Raw genomic sequence first — 19,941 nt, 5'->3', positions numbered from 1 at the left:
ATTCTTCTCCTATTGAGTTACAAAAGGATTTCACTACTGATGAAGTATCGAGTTCTTAACCCTAAAGAGGTCATCTCAGAACCAGATTTGTGGCTGTCTTCCTGCATCTCAACTATGGCTTGAATTCTTTTGGGCTGAACTTCAGCCTAAGTCATCTTCTTTTCCTCGGTTTATTTTCCCTTTGCCCAAATTCCTTAGTTTTTTATGTTTATTCTGTGCTATGATAGATATTTAAGTTCTCTCAATTGGTTTTTGGACTGAGGTGTTATAGAAATAAATGCCATGGAGGCAGGCAAATACATGTGTGTGTGTGCGTGTGTGTTTGCGTGTGCGTGTGTGTGTTTGCATGTGTGTGTGCACACTGGGGAGTAGGGGTTTCTGGAAAGAGGTGGGCTTCTTGCTGCGTGAACCCAGTCCAATGACTTAATCTTTCTTAGCTTTAGTTTTCTTATTTGTAAAAATTGGGTAATGCCATCACTTCACCAAACAACAACAAGGCCCTGGGAGACAGCCCGCCTCGAATCCGTGGCCCACATGGCTTCTGCGGCACACACGCCCTGAGTTCACTCAGGCTAGGGGTTCTTTTTCAGAATCATAATTTTTCATTTCTAAGATATTTCATTAAGTTTCATATTACTACTTGTTTTGGGCTATTTACTGAAGATTCTTTTAAAAATCAAAGTGTAAAACAGGACATTAGAATATCAGTTCACATAAAAGAACCTTGAAGGAAGCCTGGCCTGCAGCTTGTCCTTCGAGGTGTAGGCTCTGTAAATCCCAGGAAACCTGGCTGTACAGGTGCGTAGTCTGTGCGCTTTTCTGTTACTGCAGGCGCTGCTGTCATGTCGAGGTGTGTGGTGTCCATCGGTGTGGGCACCATGACCTGTGCATGTGAGGGGCTTGTCTTGCCCTGACCCTCAAACATTCCTGAGGGATCCTGGAGGTCCCAGGATCAGCAGCTGGGGTTGGGGGAAGCTGAAGAATTGAAAGCTGTCAAAAAAACATTCATGCTCATCTGAGGTTCGGTCTCAGTTAAGAATGTTCTGGAAATAGAATTTAGGGAACTTAGAGGAATGGAGTGCATGAGGCAGCTGCCAGTTCTTTCTCATGCTTGTGCACTTGGACCTGAGTGCGGACATCCTCTCTCACTCTTAGTTGTTGGTCTTTTCCTTTAATTTGACCCATAGGAAAGAATCGGGAAGGGTTTTCCTACCTGGGATCACACAGTACAGTCTCTGGTCTTGAGGCAGCCGTGCTCATCAAAGTTCAACTGGAATGTGGCCATTGGCTTCAGGGCCAGAGTAGACTTTCCTGATACTTTGTATTGGTGCCTAAATATTTGTCACTGCTTTTTACTGTCTCAGGCTTGGTCACAGAGTAGCAGGGAGTTGCAGCAGTTCCCCTGGAATTGATGGCCACCGTTCTCCCCTTCCATGCTGGCAGCTAGAAAGACACGCATTGGGCCCGGGTGCAGTGGCTCACGCCTATAATCCCAACACTTTGGGAGGCCGAGACGAGCGGATCACTTGAGGTCAGGAGTTTGAGACCAGTTTGGCCAACACGGTGAAGCCCTGTTGCTACTAAAAATATAAAAGTTAGCTGGGTGTGGTGGCACGTGCCACCTACTCAGGAGGTTGAGGCAGGAGAATCACTTGAACCCGGGAGATGGAGGTTGCAGTGAGCCGAGATGGCATCATTGCTTCAGCCTGGGTGACAGAGCGAGACTCTGTCTCAGAACAAACAAACAAATAACAAACAAAAAGGAGAGACATGCATTGGATATGCTATAAACTCCTTTTTGAAAAAACAAAAACAAACAAACAAAAAACCACTCAAGTTTTGAAAACATCTTTCTCCCCGTGTTGGTCAGGGCTGCTGCACCCAGTGCGATTATAATCCCCCAGAGTGTCAACACTGTTTTGCCCCCTGAATGTACCCAGATAAACTGGGACAACAGTCCGCATCCAGGTGTGGGTTTTCTATGGTTTGTTGAACATTTTGGTATTGAATAAGCAACGGGGGTGATGTTTTCTAGGAACAACTACTGGATGTGGGGCTCTAGATACTAAAGGCATGTCGGCGTAAGGAGGCTGCTCGCGCAGCCCAGGGGTACTGTGCGCATACGCGGAGTGACCTAGGTCAGCCTGCTGGGCAGAGCAGCTTCACTCTACGGATAAAGGACACTTGATCCTGACCTTCAGATAAGTGGCCTCCAGACAAAATTACTAATTCACTGCTCAGTAGATTTTGTATGTGAGGATTTTGAAGCACATTAGACAGTTGCTTCTCTGTGTCCTGTGTTCATTTAGAGCTTAAGTAGGGTGAGCACATTGTCCTAACCTAGGTAGGCCAGGACACGGTATATACCAGGATACTGTGGCCTTTCTGATCTTAAATAACCTGTTGGCTCTAATCTGCATGGTTTCGTACAGTTCGTTCAGATATTTCAGCCTTGATCTCACTTTGTTTACTGAGTGTAGCAGCATGAGTGAATATTTGCCTTTCTGGCAGGGAGTTTGGGAGGATGTGGGTATATCCCCAGCACGGTGGGGCTGACAGGGCGCATCACACAGCTGGTGAACTTTGACATAGGAGTGACCTTGGGGCCGGCAGGTGAGTGGCCCAGATGCTTGGTGTTATGGACTGAATCGTGCTGTCACCCAAATTCAATGCTGAAGTCCTGACCCTCAGTACACCTCAAAAGGTGATTATATTTGGGGATAGGACCTTTGAAGGTAACCAAGGTTACATGAGATCATATGGGTTGGCCCTGATTCAATGTGACTGGTGTCCTTATAAGAAGAGAGGCAGACACCAGGGGTATGTATGCAAAGAAGAAAGACCCCATGACAATGCAGTGAGAAGGTGGCCATCTGCAAGCCAAGAAGAGAGGCCTCAGGAGAAACCAAACCTGCAGACAGCTTGATCTTAGACTTCCAACCTTGACACAAACCATGAGAAAATAAACTTCTGTTGTTTAAGCCACCCTGTCTGTGGGGGTTTTGTCCTTGCAAACTAATACAGTTGGCCCAAGAGATGTAAAAGCCTCAGTTCCAGCTCTGGAAGTGATCGCTCTGGTCTCAGACCGGGAGCGGCAGGGAGCGGGGTCTGGACACATGAAATCTTACTGTGGAGCCCAGGAACTTGGCAAGGAACAGTCCACTGTATGTGTCTGTGATCTTGAACAGTAGGTTATTAGGGTGTGATCAAGATTCATTCACCTGGAAAGGGATTGGCTGGAGCTGGGTAAGTAGACCCCTGGCAGGGCTTCCGACAAAGAGGGGAGTGAGAAGGATCCGGCTTGCCATGGGAGAACCAGGCAGAACGATTGAGCGCACCCACGGTAAGAGTGGGTGCCACATGGATGCATGTGGCCAGAGTATAGTTCTCGGCGTCCTTGGTTTTTGGGGTAAAGGAACTGGAGAAGCAAAATCATCTTCTACAGGTGTGGCAACGCCATCAATCTCAGAACTGTAGAATATTTGAATTCCTTTTTGGGACCCTGGACAAGGCCAGGTATATTAGAATGGGCTCTTGAAGAGACTGTAGACATGAACTGATGAGTGGGTGACTACAAATGAATGGGGATTTAAAAGGTAGAAGTCCACATGACAATGACTTTTCAACTCTGCTCTCTGGAACAGTCTGATACATCGAGATTGGTTGATTAAAGCAGGGTGCCAGGGAACTCCACAAATGATGTTTAAATGGAGCAGTGGACTCTGAGTCAAGAAGACCCGAGTTTATATGCTGACTCTTTCCATTAGAGACTCCATAATTTTAGACAAATTGCTCCAACTTAATCTATTTATGGATATATAATTTCCATATATCTAAATTCATCGTGTTGTTTAGGAACATCACATGTGATGGAGATGTGAGAATACCCTATGTAAGGTGTGCTTTGATTACACATCAACTTTTTTTCTGTAGCCGGCATGCCTAGGAAGGTTCCTTGAATTTACTACTGTGTATCTTGCTTCTCGCCCCATCACTCACCCGAGAGCTCTTCTTCTCAGAAGCTTTTTCAGCACATATCAGCATGCCTTATTCCCAGTTGCAAAGGACTGAGTGTCTCCTTTTGTCCTTTTGTCCCTGCATTCTTATGTTGAAACCCCATCACCAATGTGATGAGGTGAAGCCTTTGGGAGGTGACTAGGTCCAGAGGGTGGAGCCCTCATGAATGGGATTAGTGCCCTTTAAAGGAGACCCCAGAGAGACCTTTTGCCTCTTCTACCACGTGAGAACACAATGAGAAGCTGCCAACTCTGAACCAGAAAGCAGGTCCTCACCAGACACCGAATCTGCTAGGGCCTTAGTGTTGGACTTCCTAGCCACCAGAACTATGAGAAATAGGTTTCTGTTGTTCATAAGCCACTCTGCCTGTGGTATTTTGTTACAGCAGCTAGAATGGACCAAAACACCAGTATGTGTATGTATTTATGTGTGAAAGAAGAGGCCCCAAAGCTCAGTTTGATATTTGGATCTGTTACACCGCATTCTCTAGAACTAGAGTTTATAGAATCAGAGAATATTTGAATGGGAAAGGCCCTGAGACACCTTCGCAGTCCACTGGTTCGTAAATCTGACTGTTAGCGTGTAGGTTCCTGTACCTCTCCTTGGAGCTCTGACCTACCAGGTCCAGAGTGGGGCCCAGGAATCTGCAATTTCTAAAAATGCTTGTGACGGGTCAAAGTAAAAAAAAAAAAATGCCCCAAGTAATTCTGATGATGATGAGGCAGTTTTAGGAAGGGCTTATCTAGCAAGTGCCTTAATTTAAAGATGAAAATACCGAGGCAGAGGATGTGGAGGTGTTTCTCACTGGCCATGCTAGACCCTCCACCCAACTGTGATTAGGGTCCCACATTCATATTGTAAGTTCCCACTGGGCAGACACAAAGATGCCATTTGCATAAAAGATAAAAGACACAAAGATTTCCATTTGCATAAAAACCCAGCTTCGCATTACCATGGCTTCCTGGCCTTCATTAGGTTATTTCTTCTTTCTTCTCTGTACCTCCTGCTACACCGTTTCTTCCTTTCTTCCCTCTTAACATCCTGCACAACGTTGCAGTGTATGACTTTGATCTGTTACTCATTTTTCTTCTTACAGCTCCTTTCTGTGACTGAATCTGGTAGTTAGTATTTAACTTATGGCTAGCTGATATAGTTTGGATATTTATTGCTGCCCAGATCTCAGGTTGCAATGTGAACCCCAGTGTTGGAGGTGGGGCCTGGTGGGAGGTGTTTGGGTGATGGGGGTGGATCCCTCAGGGCTTGGTGCTGTTCTCAGGATAGTAAGTTCTCTCAAGACCTGGTAGTTTAAATGTGTGGCGCGCCCTCCCCGCACTCCCTCTTGCTACTGCTCCCACCATGTGAGATGTCTGCTGCCCCCTTCGCCTTTCACCATGATCGTAAGTTTTCTGAGGCCTCATCAGAAGCCGAGCAGATGCTGGCCCCATGCTTCCTGTACAGCCTGCAGAACCACGAGCCAGTTAAATCTCTTTTCTTTATAATTTACCCAGTCTCAGGTATTTCTTTATAGCAGTGCAAGAATGGCCTAGTACCTAGCTCAGCTGGAGTGGGCTGCAGAACTTGACTCACCCGCCCTGCCTTGAAGTCCCCTTCCCTGCTGTGACCAGGTCAGGTAGAAGGTGGAAGTAATAGGAATGGGCAGATACTCAGTTTATACACTAGGTGGAGCTAAGGAGCACATTGCACTGCCCTAGGGTGCCCGTGACTTGATTTACCCATGGCTTTTCTCGTAATTCCAGTGCAAGGATGCACAGTAGCGCATGCCCAATTTCTCTTGGCCTTGACCTCAGATGGCCTTGGTTCCATCCTAGCCATGCCCTTGGTTTCTCCTACTCTTTGGGCACAAGAACGCAAACAGAACACAGACTCCCTGCTGCTCCTCCCCACTGTCTCGTCTGTTTGTCCACCACGCCTTGCTGACTTGGGCACATTCCCTGAATTCGCTGGATTATCATGATGTGCTTCTCCTAGAGCAAGGTTGTTCCCCTCCTCCACTGCAGCAGACTCTGATTGTTACTACCCAGCATTTCCCTGCTGATTGATATCTTCCAGAATTTCTCATCTCTCTAGAGAAAGAAGTCTGTTACCTACCACCCTCTTTTCCTCTCCTCTGATGCTTGTAATTCATTTTCTTGGCCATCACAACTAAAGAAGTACTTCTCTAGGGGAAAAAAAAGGCTTCTGAGTTCCATTTAATCCCAGATTTGCAATTAAATTGTTATTGCTTTTTCTCCATTTTCTGATGACCGTCCTTTCCAAATTATTTAAAACTATGTATTCATGTTTAAGAAATATATCCCCCTCAGCCAACACACATACATGTTTTAAACAGCTCTGAAAATGGGATACATATTACAATTGAGAGGGTTTTTATTTATTTGGCAGCTTTTTTTCCTTAATAGTGCATAATTTAATTTCACACAGCATCTTCAGTTGCTAATTTTGCAGAGTCTGCATAAAAGGCCAGGAGAAATTAAAGCCAACTTTAGTTGAAAGTCTGAATTTTGTGATATTATGATAGATGGCTGCAGGTATGTCTAACTCTTGAGAAGATAATTATCTTCCGGCAAAATGTGATGATCTGGACTTCGAATAATGTTTGGTAAATCATTATGCCTTATGAGACCCTATTTTCTTTCACAATTAGAGCCACTGTAATATTAAATAAAGCCAGGAGACGTTAAGAACTCAGTTTAGGCTAGGTCTACAGTTATATATATTTCATTTTTTAAATCATTTATTCAATCAATATTTAATGAACATTTAAATTGAATGGAGGGATTGCTACTTGACCTTTAAGATCCTTTCTGGCTTTCATATTCAATGATTCTGATTTTCTGTGTAAAATCTTAATTTTTAAAATTTTCATAGGTTTTTGGGGAACAGGTGGCATTTGATTACATGAACAAATTCTTTAGTGGTGATTTCTGAGATTTTGGGGCACCCATCACTGGAGCTGTGTATACTGCCCAATATGTAATCTTCTGTCCCTCACCCCCCTCCACCCTTTCTCCTGAGTCTCCGAAGCCCATCGTGTCATTATTATGCCTTCGTGTCCTCATAGCTTAGCTCCCATTTATGAGTGAAAACATACAATGTTTGGTTTTCCATTCCTGAGTTACTTCACTTAGAATAATGGTCTCCAATTCCATCCAGGTTGTTGCGAATGCCATTATTTCCTTCCTTTTTATGGCTGCACTTATGTATATTTTGGCAAAAGAAAGTAAAACCCTATTTTCGGATCTCCATTTTAAGAGTTACAAAGCAAATCATGCAGATTAATTTCCATAAAAGAACTATGAAGAGTTCCAATGCTTTTATCCATAGATGTTCTTTCTTTGAAGATAAAAAAATGTATGTTTTAGCTGTTGACAGCATTCATTTCATAGTACAAAATGGGCTGTGCTTTACCCAGAAATGAGGGTTAGGTTTTTTACACATGGAAAGAACTAAGTCTTGTTTTTTTAATCCATTACCAAACAAGGTTTGTGTGTGTATGAACTATTTTTCTTTGCTTTGTAGGAAATTTATCCTATTAAGCCATTTAATTTGGCCTTGCAAAACTCATCATGGAGTAATGGAAAATTTTCCTTGTCAAATGGATACACAACTAGTCAAAAAATTATCTATCTATCTATCTATCTATCTATCTATCTATCTATCTATTTTTTTCAGACAGAGTCTCCCTCTATCATCCAGGCTGGAGTGCACTGGTGCAATCTTGACTCACTGCAATTCCAGCTCCTGGGTTCAAGCGATTCTCCCACCTCTGTCTCCCTAGTATCTGGGGCTACAGGTGCATGCCACCACACCCAGATCCTTTTTTTGTGTGTGTGTTTTTGGTAGAGATGGGGTGTTACCATTGTTGCCCAGGCTGGTCTTGATTGAACTCTTGGGCTCAAGTGATCCGCCTGCCTCGGCCTCCCAAAGTGCTGGGATTACAGCTGTGAGCCACTGTGCTCGGCCCAAAAATATTTTTTGTAGTTAGCCACTGAGTGCAGGTCAACAGAAGGTCACTCGAGTACCTTCACTTTCTTTTTCATTGTGTAAATTGTCCACATAGCCCAGCACCTGTCCCTGCCTTCTGGTCGGCCTGGCCTCTTTGCTGTGACCTCCTGCATTACCGATCCTGAGCAGGTACAGGTGTCTGTCCAGAGCAGCTGCACCCAGAGCTCCACGTGGGTGTGGAATGCTCAAGAATCCATAAAGGCACAAGGAAGGGCCGAATGGCAGGGGTCCGAGTGATCCATGCAGAGAGAGGGAAGATACTGGCTTACCCAAGAGTAAATTATTTCGACAGCCCGTCATTTTCCCTGCTGGGCATCTTTGTGGAATGAGTGCTTCACTCTCAGGGGGCTTCTGACCGACCAGTGCAGACTAATTTTGATATTTGTCAAAGCCTGAAATTTGATAGGAAAAGGTTCCTCTTAAAATCATGGTGCGTTCCGATATGGAAATAAGCCGGGGATTACCCATGCCATTTTTTTTTTTTTTTTTTTTTTTAACTGTGAGCAGAGGGTTTCGCCTGACAGTTTTGAAGCTTTCTCTGCATCTTTACCTGCTGCTCTGACACTCTCCTTTGTCTCTGAGTATAAGGATGGGATCTTAATTCTTCCCTGACCCAGATATCTGAATAGAGACCAGTCCTATAAACTATCCCACCAGTACCAAGTGGGATAAGGCAGTTGGTTACTTGCAAACCAGATTAAAATTCAAAATAATGTTACTGAATCTGGGAATGGAATAGAAAAAAAAATAGAAGAAATAAAAAAAGAAAAAAGCAAATAGACACATTTATCAAATATAGGCTGTGGTCATCACAAGCTAAACATGAATCACCTGTGTGATGTGGGTTCTTTTTTTTAGAGCGGTTATCACATTACTATGCAGAAATAGGCCCTAACTTGCTAAAAGAACGTGCATATAGTGATTTAGAGAACTGTACTTTTCCAATTTTAGCTAAACCACACAGTATGTCTTTCTGTGACAAATGGGGTATTTATTATACACACAGACTTTTATATATTTATGTATAGCATAGAATTGTCATATGTAATGTTTACCTATCATATGTGCATGTATATTATAATGGTCATATATAATGTTCGCTTTAGTCTCCCAAGTCTGAAATATGCTTTTCAAATAAAAGTTGTATCCTATTCAAAAAACAGCTAATGCATGCCGGACTTAATACCTAGGTGATGGGTTGATAGGTGCAGCAAACCACCATGGCACGCATTTACCTGTGTAACAAACCTGCACATCCTGCACATGTACCCTGGAACTTTAAATCAAATAAAATGTTTAAAAAGGTTGTATTCTATTCAGCTAAAAGAACGTGTAACGCTCACTAAATAAATGGTATTTTAATTTAAAAATGTATCGTAGGTTTTTAAAAAATTTTAATTGGTTATAAAAAGGCCATCAGGCTGTAGAGAGGTGTTTCTGATGGCTGGAGACTTAGGGATTGGTGGAAATATTGCTTCTGTTCTCTTGGGTTCTAGGATCCATTGATGTGGTCACAAGTTCCTGGGCTAATTCGGATAAAGACAAGGGCCAGCAGTGGTCTTGTATTTTTCTTTGTGTATGTGTGTGTGTGTGTGTGTGTGTGTGTGTGTGTGTGTTTTTTCCTGAACTTAAAAAGTGTTTCAACGATAAAAAAGCCTTTATTGGTCACTGTGGTGCAGATCTTACCTAGAACCAGGATCCAGTGAGGGTGGGGCTGGCTAAATGGGAGAGTGACCTAGGCAGCCGCGCAGGGCCTGGGGAAGGCCCGTCACTTGGGGATGAATGCCAACAATTGTGATTCTTATCACTATGTTCTTTGAATTTGTGTTTTGTAAGTGAAATGTGAGGGGGCAGTGGAGCATGCATGGGGGATTGGAGCCTCAGCTCACGTGCAGTCCTGCCTCCCACTGGCCTCCCTCCCCATCTCCCCATTCCCCAAGATGGTTTCTTGACCATGCACTTCTAGCCAGTTGGTGCCCTGGCCCTGCCCAGCCTCTCCCTTCCAATCCCACCCTGTGTGACTGCCCAGGGCGGCGGTCAATTGCATCAGCAGGGAAGTCTTGTATTCCATTGTGTCTGTCTGCCCCTTGAGAAGGCCTGAACATGAGGGGTTGTGTGCCCTGCAGCTGCCAGGCAGGTGGTGACTGTCATCACCTGGGTTGGCAGCGACGTGGTGCATTCAGCGGGTGACTAGGCAGGGGCCTCTCACCTGTCCTGGATCCAGGTCCTGAACATGGCCTGGAGTGGAAGTTGCAATATCTTGGAGAGCCCCCATTTGTCTGGGAAGGGGGTTATCGACTTCCTTAGCCCAGGTGAGGTGTCTGCATTTTCACTTAATTTTCACTTTGAAAATTAAGGCACCCCTCTAGTGAGGATGGCGCACACCCACAGACCTCCCTCTTCTAAGTCTGTACTCGATCACCCTGCCCTCATGGTCTTCTGGGCAGCCTGTACTTGGACCACATTCCCCCTCGTGATAATTATTCTGCAGCTTTCAAGAATCCTCTGACAGCCTGTGTGTGGCTATTTTCACTTCGGAATTCCTCCATGGTTACCACACGTTTCCGTGTATTCTGTGAATGGGCAGATCAGCAAGGTGACCCTGGGGCTTTGGCTCAGGCTGCATGCCATGATATTTTTGGCAGAGTCTGATGGTATTTAGTTCTTCTACAGAGAACTATTACATACTTCAAAGTAATTTTCAGCAGCAGTCAAGCAAATCTGCACTTACAGATACTTAGCCCTTCAGAATGCTGGAGGCTTCAGCAAGGTGTTTGAGAAAAGCGAATTCTGTCTTTGTGGATAAGATGGAATGATATGGACAAGCACATAGTGGCAGACTGGATTGTCTGCTGAGGAGTAATCTAGGTCACTCTGCTAATGGAGAGTGACAGGACTCCAGTACTGATCAATATCTTTGATCGGTAGTGTGGATGAGGACTGATGATGTCCAGATAGAACACACATGGTGTCCTGAAGCTGGGCCAGAGAACAGATGTGATTGATGTCACCACGAAAGTCCATAGGTTTGAATGTGGGACGTGTCAAACAAGAACAAACTGCATAGGACATATTTAGATTCAAAAATGGTATCTGAAAATTAGAACCCTTGGGAGTTTTAACTGCCTGTGAATTCGACTTCAGCCAGCATGCTGATGGAACTGTTAAAATTTTTTAAAAGGCCATGCCAAAATGAGTTGAAAACTTATGTCCATACAAAATCCTGCACATGGATGTTTATAGCAGCTTTATTCATAATTGCCAAAAATTGGAAGCAACCAAGATGTCCTTCGAAAGGTGAATGGATAAATTTTAGTATATTATATAATAGAATATTATTCAGTGATCAAAATAAATGTGTTATCATGCCACAAAAACACTCAGAGGAAGCTTCAATGCATTTTGCTAAATGAAAGAAACCAGTAGGAAAAAGCTACATACTGTGTGATTACAACTATAGAACATTCTGGAAAAGGCAAAACTATGAAGATAGTCGAAAGGTCAGTGGTTGCCAAGAGCTTGGGAGAGAGAGGAATGAATAGATGGGGGACAGGGGACTTTTAGGGCAAGAAAACTATTCTGTATGATATTATAATTTTGGATATATGTCATTATGCATTTGTCAAAACCCGTAGAATGCTCTAAAAACTGCTCTAAAATATGTAAAAAAAAGAAAAGGCTGTAAATTGGTGCCAGTTCTTCCAGCCCTTTTCATGTGGGAGCAGGCAGATTAAGAGGCAGACATTTGTGTCCAGCAGCCATTTAGCAGAATGGCAAGAGCTGGCTTAAAGCCAGGCTGCCTGGATTCATATCCTTGTCCTGCGTCTCCTTTGTCTTGGGGCCTTGAGCAAGTTTCTCAACCTCTTTGCTCATCTGTAAAATAGGTTTAATGACGATCCCTTCCTGAAGGGATACAGGATTAAATGAGTGACTCCAGATAAGTCTCTTAGAACAGTCCTGTGCTCACTGAACATCAGCTGTGCTATTCATCCTGCATTTGGTTCTGCAGTTTGTAACCAGCGCCTCAGAGTGGAGGAGACAAAGGTTAAGGGTAACCTTTCTAATTCAGGCTCTAGTCTTGTGGCTCTTTTGCAGTTCCCTTTGGGTACACTGTTCCCCAGCCTGGAATGCATTGGTCTCTTTTCTACCTGGCCAAATCAGATGTCTTTTGAAGTCAAAGTTTAAATGCCACCTTCTCTAGAGCTTTCTCTGGCTTCTTTATGTAGTTACTGGCTCTGTTTTCTGCCCCCACAGCATCCCGAATAGCACTTTGGTTAAACACAGTTATTTACCTGTCTGCTTTCCTGGCTTTGCAAGGGCAGGCTGGGATTGGGTCACCAGTGTTTTCCCAGCAGCTAGCCCAGTGTGTGACAGATGCTGATGAATGGAATGGAAACAGAATTCCCTGCCTCCCCCAGTAATAATAGGATGCTGCCGGAAATTGAATGCTGCAAGAAATGTTGAGCTTCCTGGCATGAGATCTATTTAAGTGGAGGTAGTTGATTGCAGCTGAGGGGATTCGTGGATCAGATGAAAGTAAATCAGATGACCTCTGAGCTCCTTCCAGCTCTGTGATTCTGTGATAGTCCTTCCCTGAGTGATGCCACAGCGTGCTTGTGTCAGGATCGCCCACGCCCGGCAGATGGGGATTGTTTTTTGATGTCCTTATAGGACAGTTTCCATGTAAAGATCGGTTAGAAACAATTTTGTTCTATTACTTTTTAAAGAATAAACTTTGATTTTATAAAATTACAAATTTAAAGCTTGCCTTTTCTTTGAACTTTCCGTTTTAGCTAACAAAACATTATTTTGTTATAAATCTAGCACATTGTAAACATGTTCAAGAGAGTCTGTTTCATTAAATAACAAATGATTGTTTTATTAAGTGATTAGTTTTATTAAATAGTTGAGTTAGTTGAGTTATATTCCTTTGAACATTTTAAAGTACATTCGTAAATGTTGTATTTTCTATATCCCTTTAAAGTACTTTATTGTCAGAATAACTAAGGTTGTGCCGAAGAAAGACCTGAGAGGCGACCTGAGTAAGACGGGGTAGCTGGAGCATCAATAAGGATAACCCTGCAGTGATTGAAACAAGTCAAATATGTTCAAACTCTTGAGTTCATAATAACAGGAAAAAAAGGAATAAGAAAACGTATTTGTCTGTTTTCACGCTGCTGATAAAGACATACTCGAGACTGGGTAATTTATCAAGAAAAAGAGGTTTAATGGACTCACTCTACCACATGGCTGGGGAGGCCTCACAATCATGGTGGAAGGTGAAAGACACGTCTTGCATCGTGGCAAGCCAGAGAGAATGAGAGCCAAGCAAAAGGGGTTTCCCTGATAAAACTGTCAGATCTCATGAGACTTTTTCAGTCCTACAAGAACAGTATGGGGGAAACTGCCCCTATGATTCAATTATCTCCCACTGGGTCCCTCCCACAACACATGGGAATTATGAGAGCTACAATTCAAGATGAGATCCGGGTGGGGACATAGCCATACCATATCAGTCACTGTTAGAGGACACTAGGGAACTGCTTCACTATCTTGAAAAAACTGGTAAAATAAAGGGAAGAACTCAAGAACTGATGCTGCCTTTCCGACGAGCTCCACCTCTCAGGGTAATTGGACCTTGATGAGGGGAAGTTTCTCTTTCTAGCTGTGATCCAGCTAATACCCGAAGCAGGAGTGAAGGGCCGTCACCCCCATGTAGCCTCTGAGGAATCGGTCACTAGGCAGGGATTGTCTGTGGCTGCCAGTGGTGCAAGTGTAGCCACCAACACACCCAGTCTGCTTGCCTCTTGATGGAAACAGGCACTACCACCTATCTTTGGGTTTTACAGGGAAAAAAAAAAAAAGAACCTAAGTCTTATCAAGCCTCTAGATCCACCTGCCAACTTACAGGCTACACAAAGGATCAAGGAAAATGTTAAACCAAACCACAAGGATACAACAGACGATTCCCAGAATCTGGAAAACCTTATTGGACAAATGAGCCTGTTTCTTCCACAAAAAAATTTCAAGAATTAAGAAAGAAAAAAAGACAGCAGGGGACCTATAAAGGTCCAGGACACTTAAAATCCACATCTGCCAATTTCAGCAGATGACTTTTTCAGATCCTGTTTCAGTCTGTGTGTATGTGTGTGTGTGTGTGTCTGCGTGCACACACAAAAATGAGTGGGGCAATATGAACCTTGACAGGATATCATATTAAGACAGGATATGACATTAAGAATTAAAGTAATTTTTTAGATGTGATAGTGGTATTGTTGTTTGGTTAAAAATATCTTGTTTTTGGCTGGGCACGGTGGTCCTGCCTGTAATCCCAGCACTTTGGGAGGTGGAGGTGGGCGGATTACGAGGTCAGGAGATCGAGACCATCCTGGCCAACATGGTGAAACCCCATCTCTACTAAAAGTACAAAAACTAGCTGGGCATGGTTGTATGTGGCTGTAGTCCCAGCTGCTCAAGCAGCTGAGGCAGGAGAATTGCTTGAACCTAGGAGGCAGAGTTGCAGTGAGCCAAGATTACGCCACTGCACTCCAGCCTGGTGACAGAGCAAGACTCCGTCTCAAAAAAAAAAAAAAAATTGTTTTTGAAGATAAATGGCAGTATTTGCAGATTAAATTACATGATGTTTGGGATTTGCTTCAAATAATTTCAGGGGAAGGATGAACTTAGTGGGTGGAAATATGGAAGAAACAAGATTACCCATGAATGGAGAATTGTTGAAACTGGGTTTATTATACTCTGGCCTCTCTTTTTGTGTATCTTTGAAGTTTACCAAAACAAAAACTTTTTAAAAATTACTTTGTCTAACAACCCAAACCCTCCCAAATATTAAGTACTACTTGAAAAATGAATAAACAAGAAAAAACTCATAAGTGTTTGTAAGATTTTAATTTCCACACAAGTCTAAATTACTCAGCTACATATTTTGAAGTGGAGCCCTGAGACAAATCATCTTAAACATTATAAATAATTAAAGTACCAAAAGTGCTCAGATTTTTCTACATACAGATTATTCTCTTAGGGTTTCGTTTCTCAAACATGTTTATATGACACTAACCCACCAAAGAATCAAATACTTAATCCCATACAGTTTGGCATTACCTTCCTAAGCAATTGCTGGGCTTGTCTTCTCAGCTAACTGAGGATTCTCAATGACCAACAAGACCTTGGCCAAGATGCCAACTGGGCCCTTGCCCAGGACACAGAATGGACAGACATGCCGAGTGCTCTTTGGAGTTGCTAAGGCAATGCCTTCCAAATGAAGTCTGGCAGACTGGCCTGTGGGTTGCAGTCCTGGCATTACCTAATTTTCTTTTTTTATTATTCTTGGAAGTTTGTGACTTCCACTAAAAGAATAACTAACGGCCTTCACTGCTTCAGTTGGTTTTGCATTTCATTGGTTTTGATGCTTAAATGGCTTCCTGGCCAGCTGTAAAGGCTTTTAAACTTGAGGGAGCTTTGTGTCTCTGCTAGGGCTTTGCCTGACCCTGCAAAGAAAGCCATTCTAAGGAAGCGTGCTGGTCGAACATTTGCAGGTTCTGTCTCATGCCATGTGAGCCGAGCTGCGTGCGCATTACAGCTCATTAGTGGCCCTGAGTCAGGCGAGTGATTCACAGTCGGCATTTAAACACATAACAGAATTGAATGGAAAACGTTGAACTGCATTATGAGCTGGAAGGAAAATATTGTTTTTCAAAACCTGTTTTTCATTTATATGTACGTAAATATAAATGAGTTTCTTATTGTGGGTCACTATGAAATCTGTCACTTCACCGTGAGGTGGGGAAAACTGGGAGCGTCCAGCCCATGAACAAGGGCAAGAATGGATCCTGAACTGAGAGTAAGGAGGCTGGCCCCAAACCAAGCAAACACCAGGGTGCAACCTTGCTTAAAACAAACAAGAGCTGCAAAAAATAGAGCAAGTGGTGGCTCCTTAGGGGAGGGACAGATTTAGTGGAGGAACAAATGATTGTCGCTGAAGACATGGACTGCGGCATTTTATTCTGTAACTTACGTCTTTTATGTCTGTTCCATCTTTCTATGCTCCTAATTCACCATTCCCTTTTGGTAGCACAGTGCTTGGTGCAATGTAGGCAATCAATAAATATTTATTAGATGCAAATACTAGTAATCATACCACCTGTTTCAGGGGGCCTGGGAGGAGGAGCCTGGGGCCTGGGAGTCTACATTTTAACAAGTTTTCCAGGCAGCCAACCTGGCAGCGGTCGCAGACAGTTATTTAAGAAACACTGACCTAGTCCACCTGCTCATTTTGCCGGCCCAGGCCATACACACAGCATTTGAACCAGCGAGAGCTTGGGTTGACCACCTTCTGGTGGAGGGCGTTACTCACCATGTCACCCAGCATCTCATGTTGATCTGCTTTTCGCCAAACATACTGCACGACCTTCTAGTAGATGGTCTGGACTCCATGCTTCCTCCCTACCCCATCACATCCTTCCTGTTGCCTTCAGACATTTCCCTAAATCACCCATCATTTCACCTCCCTGCTGTATACCTTTGGCTTTCTCTCTATTACTTGTAGCGTAAGACTTACTGCTGCATTCTGCCTGCCACAGTCTTCCCTGAGCCTGTCTCCCCAATCTTGTCTCTCTGCCAGTCTCCCAACCCTCTCCTTTTGCTTTCTCTTCCTGCTGAGTCCACCCCAGATTGCTCGACGTGCCACAGGTACTTCACCCTTCCCTGAGTCTGGTCTTCTGTTCATGTTGTATTCTCTAATTGGAGGAGCCTCTATTTTCATCGGAATTGAATCCATCTCCCCAGACCAAGTTTGAGTGCTGCTTCTATACAACCTTCCTGGCTGGGCGCTGTGGCTTGTGCCTGTAATCCCAGCACTTTGGGAGGCCGAGGCTGGTGGATCACCTGAAGTCAGGAGTTTGAGACCAGCCTGGCCAACATGGTGAAACCCCATCTCTACTAAAAATACAAAAGAATTAGCTGGACATGGTGGTGGACACCTATATTTCCAGCTACTAGGGCGGCTGAGGCAGGAGAACCACTTGAACCTGAGAGGAGAAGGTTGCAGTGAGCTGAGATTGTGTCACTGCACTCCAGTCTAGGCAGCAAGAGTGAAACTCCGTCTCAGAAAAAAAAAAAAAACCACCCAAAAAAACAAAAAAAACCCCCAAAAACCCTTCCCTGCTTTGGAGCGAATCTGTTCTCCCTCTCCCTGCGCCCCTCCCTGTTCTCTGCACGTTTCTGTGACAGCACTTAAGCCTTGCCTGCCTTGGACTTTGTCAGCTTGGCCTGTGTTTGTCTGATGAGAAAGCAAGTTTGCAGAAGGCGGTATTCGTGTGTTCTTCTCTTTATAGCCTTGCAAACAGTCTTAAACATTTATTAAATTAATTTTTCTATGAGTTCTGATTCTATCAAAGTTAATATTCATTGTCAGCTTGGCCAGTTAACTTGTGTAAACAGACCTCTAATCTGATGTGAAGGCTCAACACTCCTCATGACTTCTTTGCCATTCACTTCTTTATAAACACACTAAAAAAAAAAGCATTGCAGGGTTTGTGTGCTGCTCATGGTCAATAATTTTTAGTTTGTTTCCCTCCAGAGAGGAGGTAGACAGGTAGCAAAAGGGGAGCATGATCTTAAAGAGTTAGCAAACTGGATCTTTAATAACTGCTATATGGCCGGGCGCGGTGGCTCAAGCCTGTAATCCCAGCACTTTGGGAGGCCGAGACGGGTGGATCACGAGGTCAGGAGATCGAGACCATCCTGGCTAACCCGGTGAAACCCCGTCTCTACTAAAAAATACAAAAAACTAGCCGGGCGAGGTGGCGGCGCCTGTAGTCCCAGCTACTCGGGAGGCTGAGGCAGGAGAATGGCGGGAACCCGGGAGGCGGAGCTTGCAGTGAGCTGAGATCCGGCCACTGCACTCCAGCCTGGGTGAAAAAAAAAAACCCAACAAAAAAAAAAAAAAAAAAAAAAAAAAAAAAAAAAAATAACTGCTATATGTATATACACACATATACATATACATACCCACATAAATATGTATACATATATACACATATATACACATACATATACATATATATATGTATTTTTTTTGAGATGGAGTCTTGCTCTGTCACTAGGCTGGAGTGCAGTGGTGCGATCTTGGCTCACTGCAACCTCTGCCTCCCTGGTTCAAGCGATTTTCCTGCCTTGGCCTCCAAGTACCTGGGACTACAGGCACACGCCACCACACCTGGCTAATTTTTGTATTTTTAGTAGAGATGGGGTTTCACCATGTTGGCCAGGATGGTCTCGATCTCTTGACCTTGTGATCCGCCTGCCTCGGCCTCCCAAAAGGCTGGGATTACAGACGTGAGCCACCATGCCCGGTCCATAACTGCTGTTTTTAAGAGATGAGGGTGGGAGTAGTTAGAGAAGTGAATAGGGCATAAATGAAAACATAAGACAGGACGGTGAGTAAAGGGCCTCTGTAGTGCAGCCCCTCCGTGTCTGTTAGAGAGCCCTGTAGCTTGGCTCTGCAGCCCATCCTAACTCTGTTTCAGGTCAATTCCATTCTCCATCGGCTATTGGAGAAGCCCAGCACTGGGAGCAATATTTTGGTCCATACCCGAGATAGCAGATCCTCTGCCCAAAATTAGAGGGTAGAGCAGAAAACTTAGCATGAAAGAGTGCAGGCTCAGGCACTTTCATTTTGCTGACTTTGATGCCTATTAAATAACATGTTTTGTTTTGTTTTTTTTTTTTTTTTGGAGACAGAGTCTCGCTCTGTTGCCCAGGCTGGAGTGCAGTGGCGTGATCTCGGCTCACTGCAAGCTGCACCTCCTGGGTTCATGCCATTCTCCTGCCTCAGCCTCCCGAGTAGCTGTGACTACAGGTGCCTGCCACCGCTCCTGGCTAATTTTTTGCATTCTTAGTAGAGACAGGGTTTCACCGTGATCTCAATCTCCTGACCTCATGATCCACCTGCCTCGGACTCAGAAAGTGCTGGGATTACAGGCATGAGCCACTGCGCCTGGCCCAATGCCTATTAAATAGCTTTCGTGCAGTCAGACTGCATTGGGGTGATTTCAAAAAGTGAAATCATGCCGGATGCAGTGGCTCACGCCTGTAATCCCAGCACTGTGGGAGGCCAAGGTGGGTGGATCTCTTGAGACAAGGAGTTTGTGATGAGCCTGACCAACATGGCGAAACCCTGCCTCTACTAAAAGTACAAAAACTAGCCTGGCGTGGTGGCACACACCTGTAATCCCAGCTACTTGAGAAGCTGAGTCAGGAGAATCACTTGAACCAGGGAGGCTGAGGTTGCAGTGAGCTGAGATCACGCCACTGCACTCTAGGCTGGGCAGCAGAGTGAGACTGTCTCAAAAAAAAAAAAAAAAATCATTGTTGAATGCATTTTTTGTTTGTGTGGCAGGAAGTAAACTCAATTTAAAAAGGTTAAAAATCCTCCAATTGAAATACTGATTTGTGTTTCACTGTTGCAGGTTCCTTGCATTGACTCCATGGAGGGTGTATCACCTGATTTCCGTCATGATACTGGGGCGTGTTATTATGCAAATAATAAAGGATATGGTTTTGTCTAGAACAAGAGGTAAGAAAACTCAGTTTTTATTTATATGGTATTTAATTTCCTAGAGCCTGCATTTCTGATCTTTGTATAGGCATATTAACCAATTAGTCCTTTGAACAGGAGCAAATATAGGCATTGACTTAGCTGTTTTCAATATGATAATGTATTGAGATGGTGTTGTCTTTACAGCTACTGCTTCTGGGCAAAAGGTTTGTGTGTGCTGGTTTTTCTCTTGGCCTTAAGAGCTATTTTAAATACCACTTTGGTATTTAAGTAGGCTGCAGTGAGGATAACAGTTAAATATTTATTACATCTCACATGATGAA

The 19,941-nt window shown here is 43.9% G+C and overlaps 1 protein-coding gene across 1 annotated transcript in view; it reads left to right on the top strand.

Annotated features, from left to right (window-relative positions):
• The window catches only part of RETREG1 (reticulophagy regulator 1), a 153,010-nt gene that overhangs the window by 24,861 nt on the left and 108,208 nt on the right, over window positions 1-19,941 (top strand). Inside the window, exon 2 of the mRNA XM_025388724.1 lies at window positions 19,530-19,636. Within this exon, the coding sequence (XP_025244509.1) occupies window positions 19,530-19,636 (107 nt within the window). The remainder of the gene's footprint in view (window positions 1-19,529; window positions 19,637-19,941) is intronic.

This window comes from Theropithecus gelada, chromosome 6 (genome assembly GCF_003255815.1).
Source record: "Theropithecus gelada isolate Dixy chromosome 6, Tgel_1.0, whole genome shotgun sequence".
NCBI classification, from domain to species: Eukaryota; Metazoa; Chordata; class Mammalia; order Primates; family Cercopithecidae; genus Theropithecus; species Theropithecus gelada.
The sequence above is the reverse complement of the archived record's forward strand: the minus strand, read 5'-3'. Positions and strand labels throughout refer to the sequence as shown.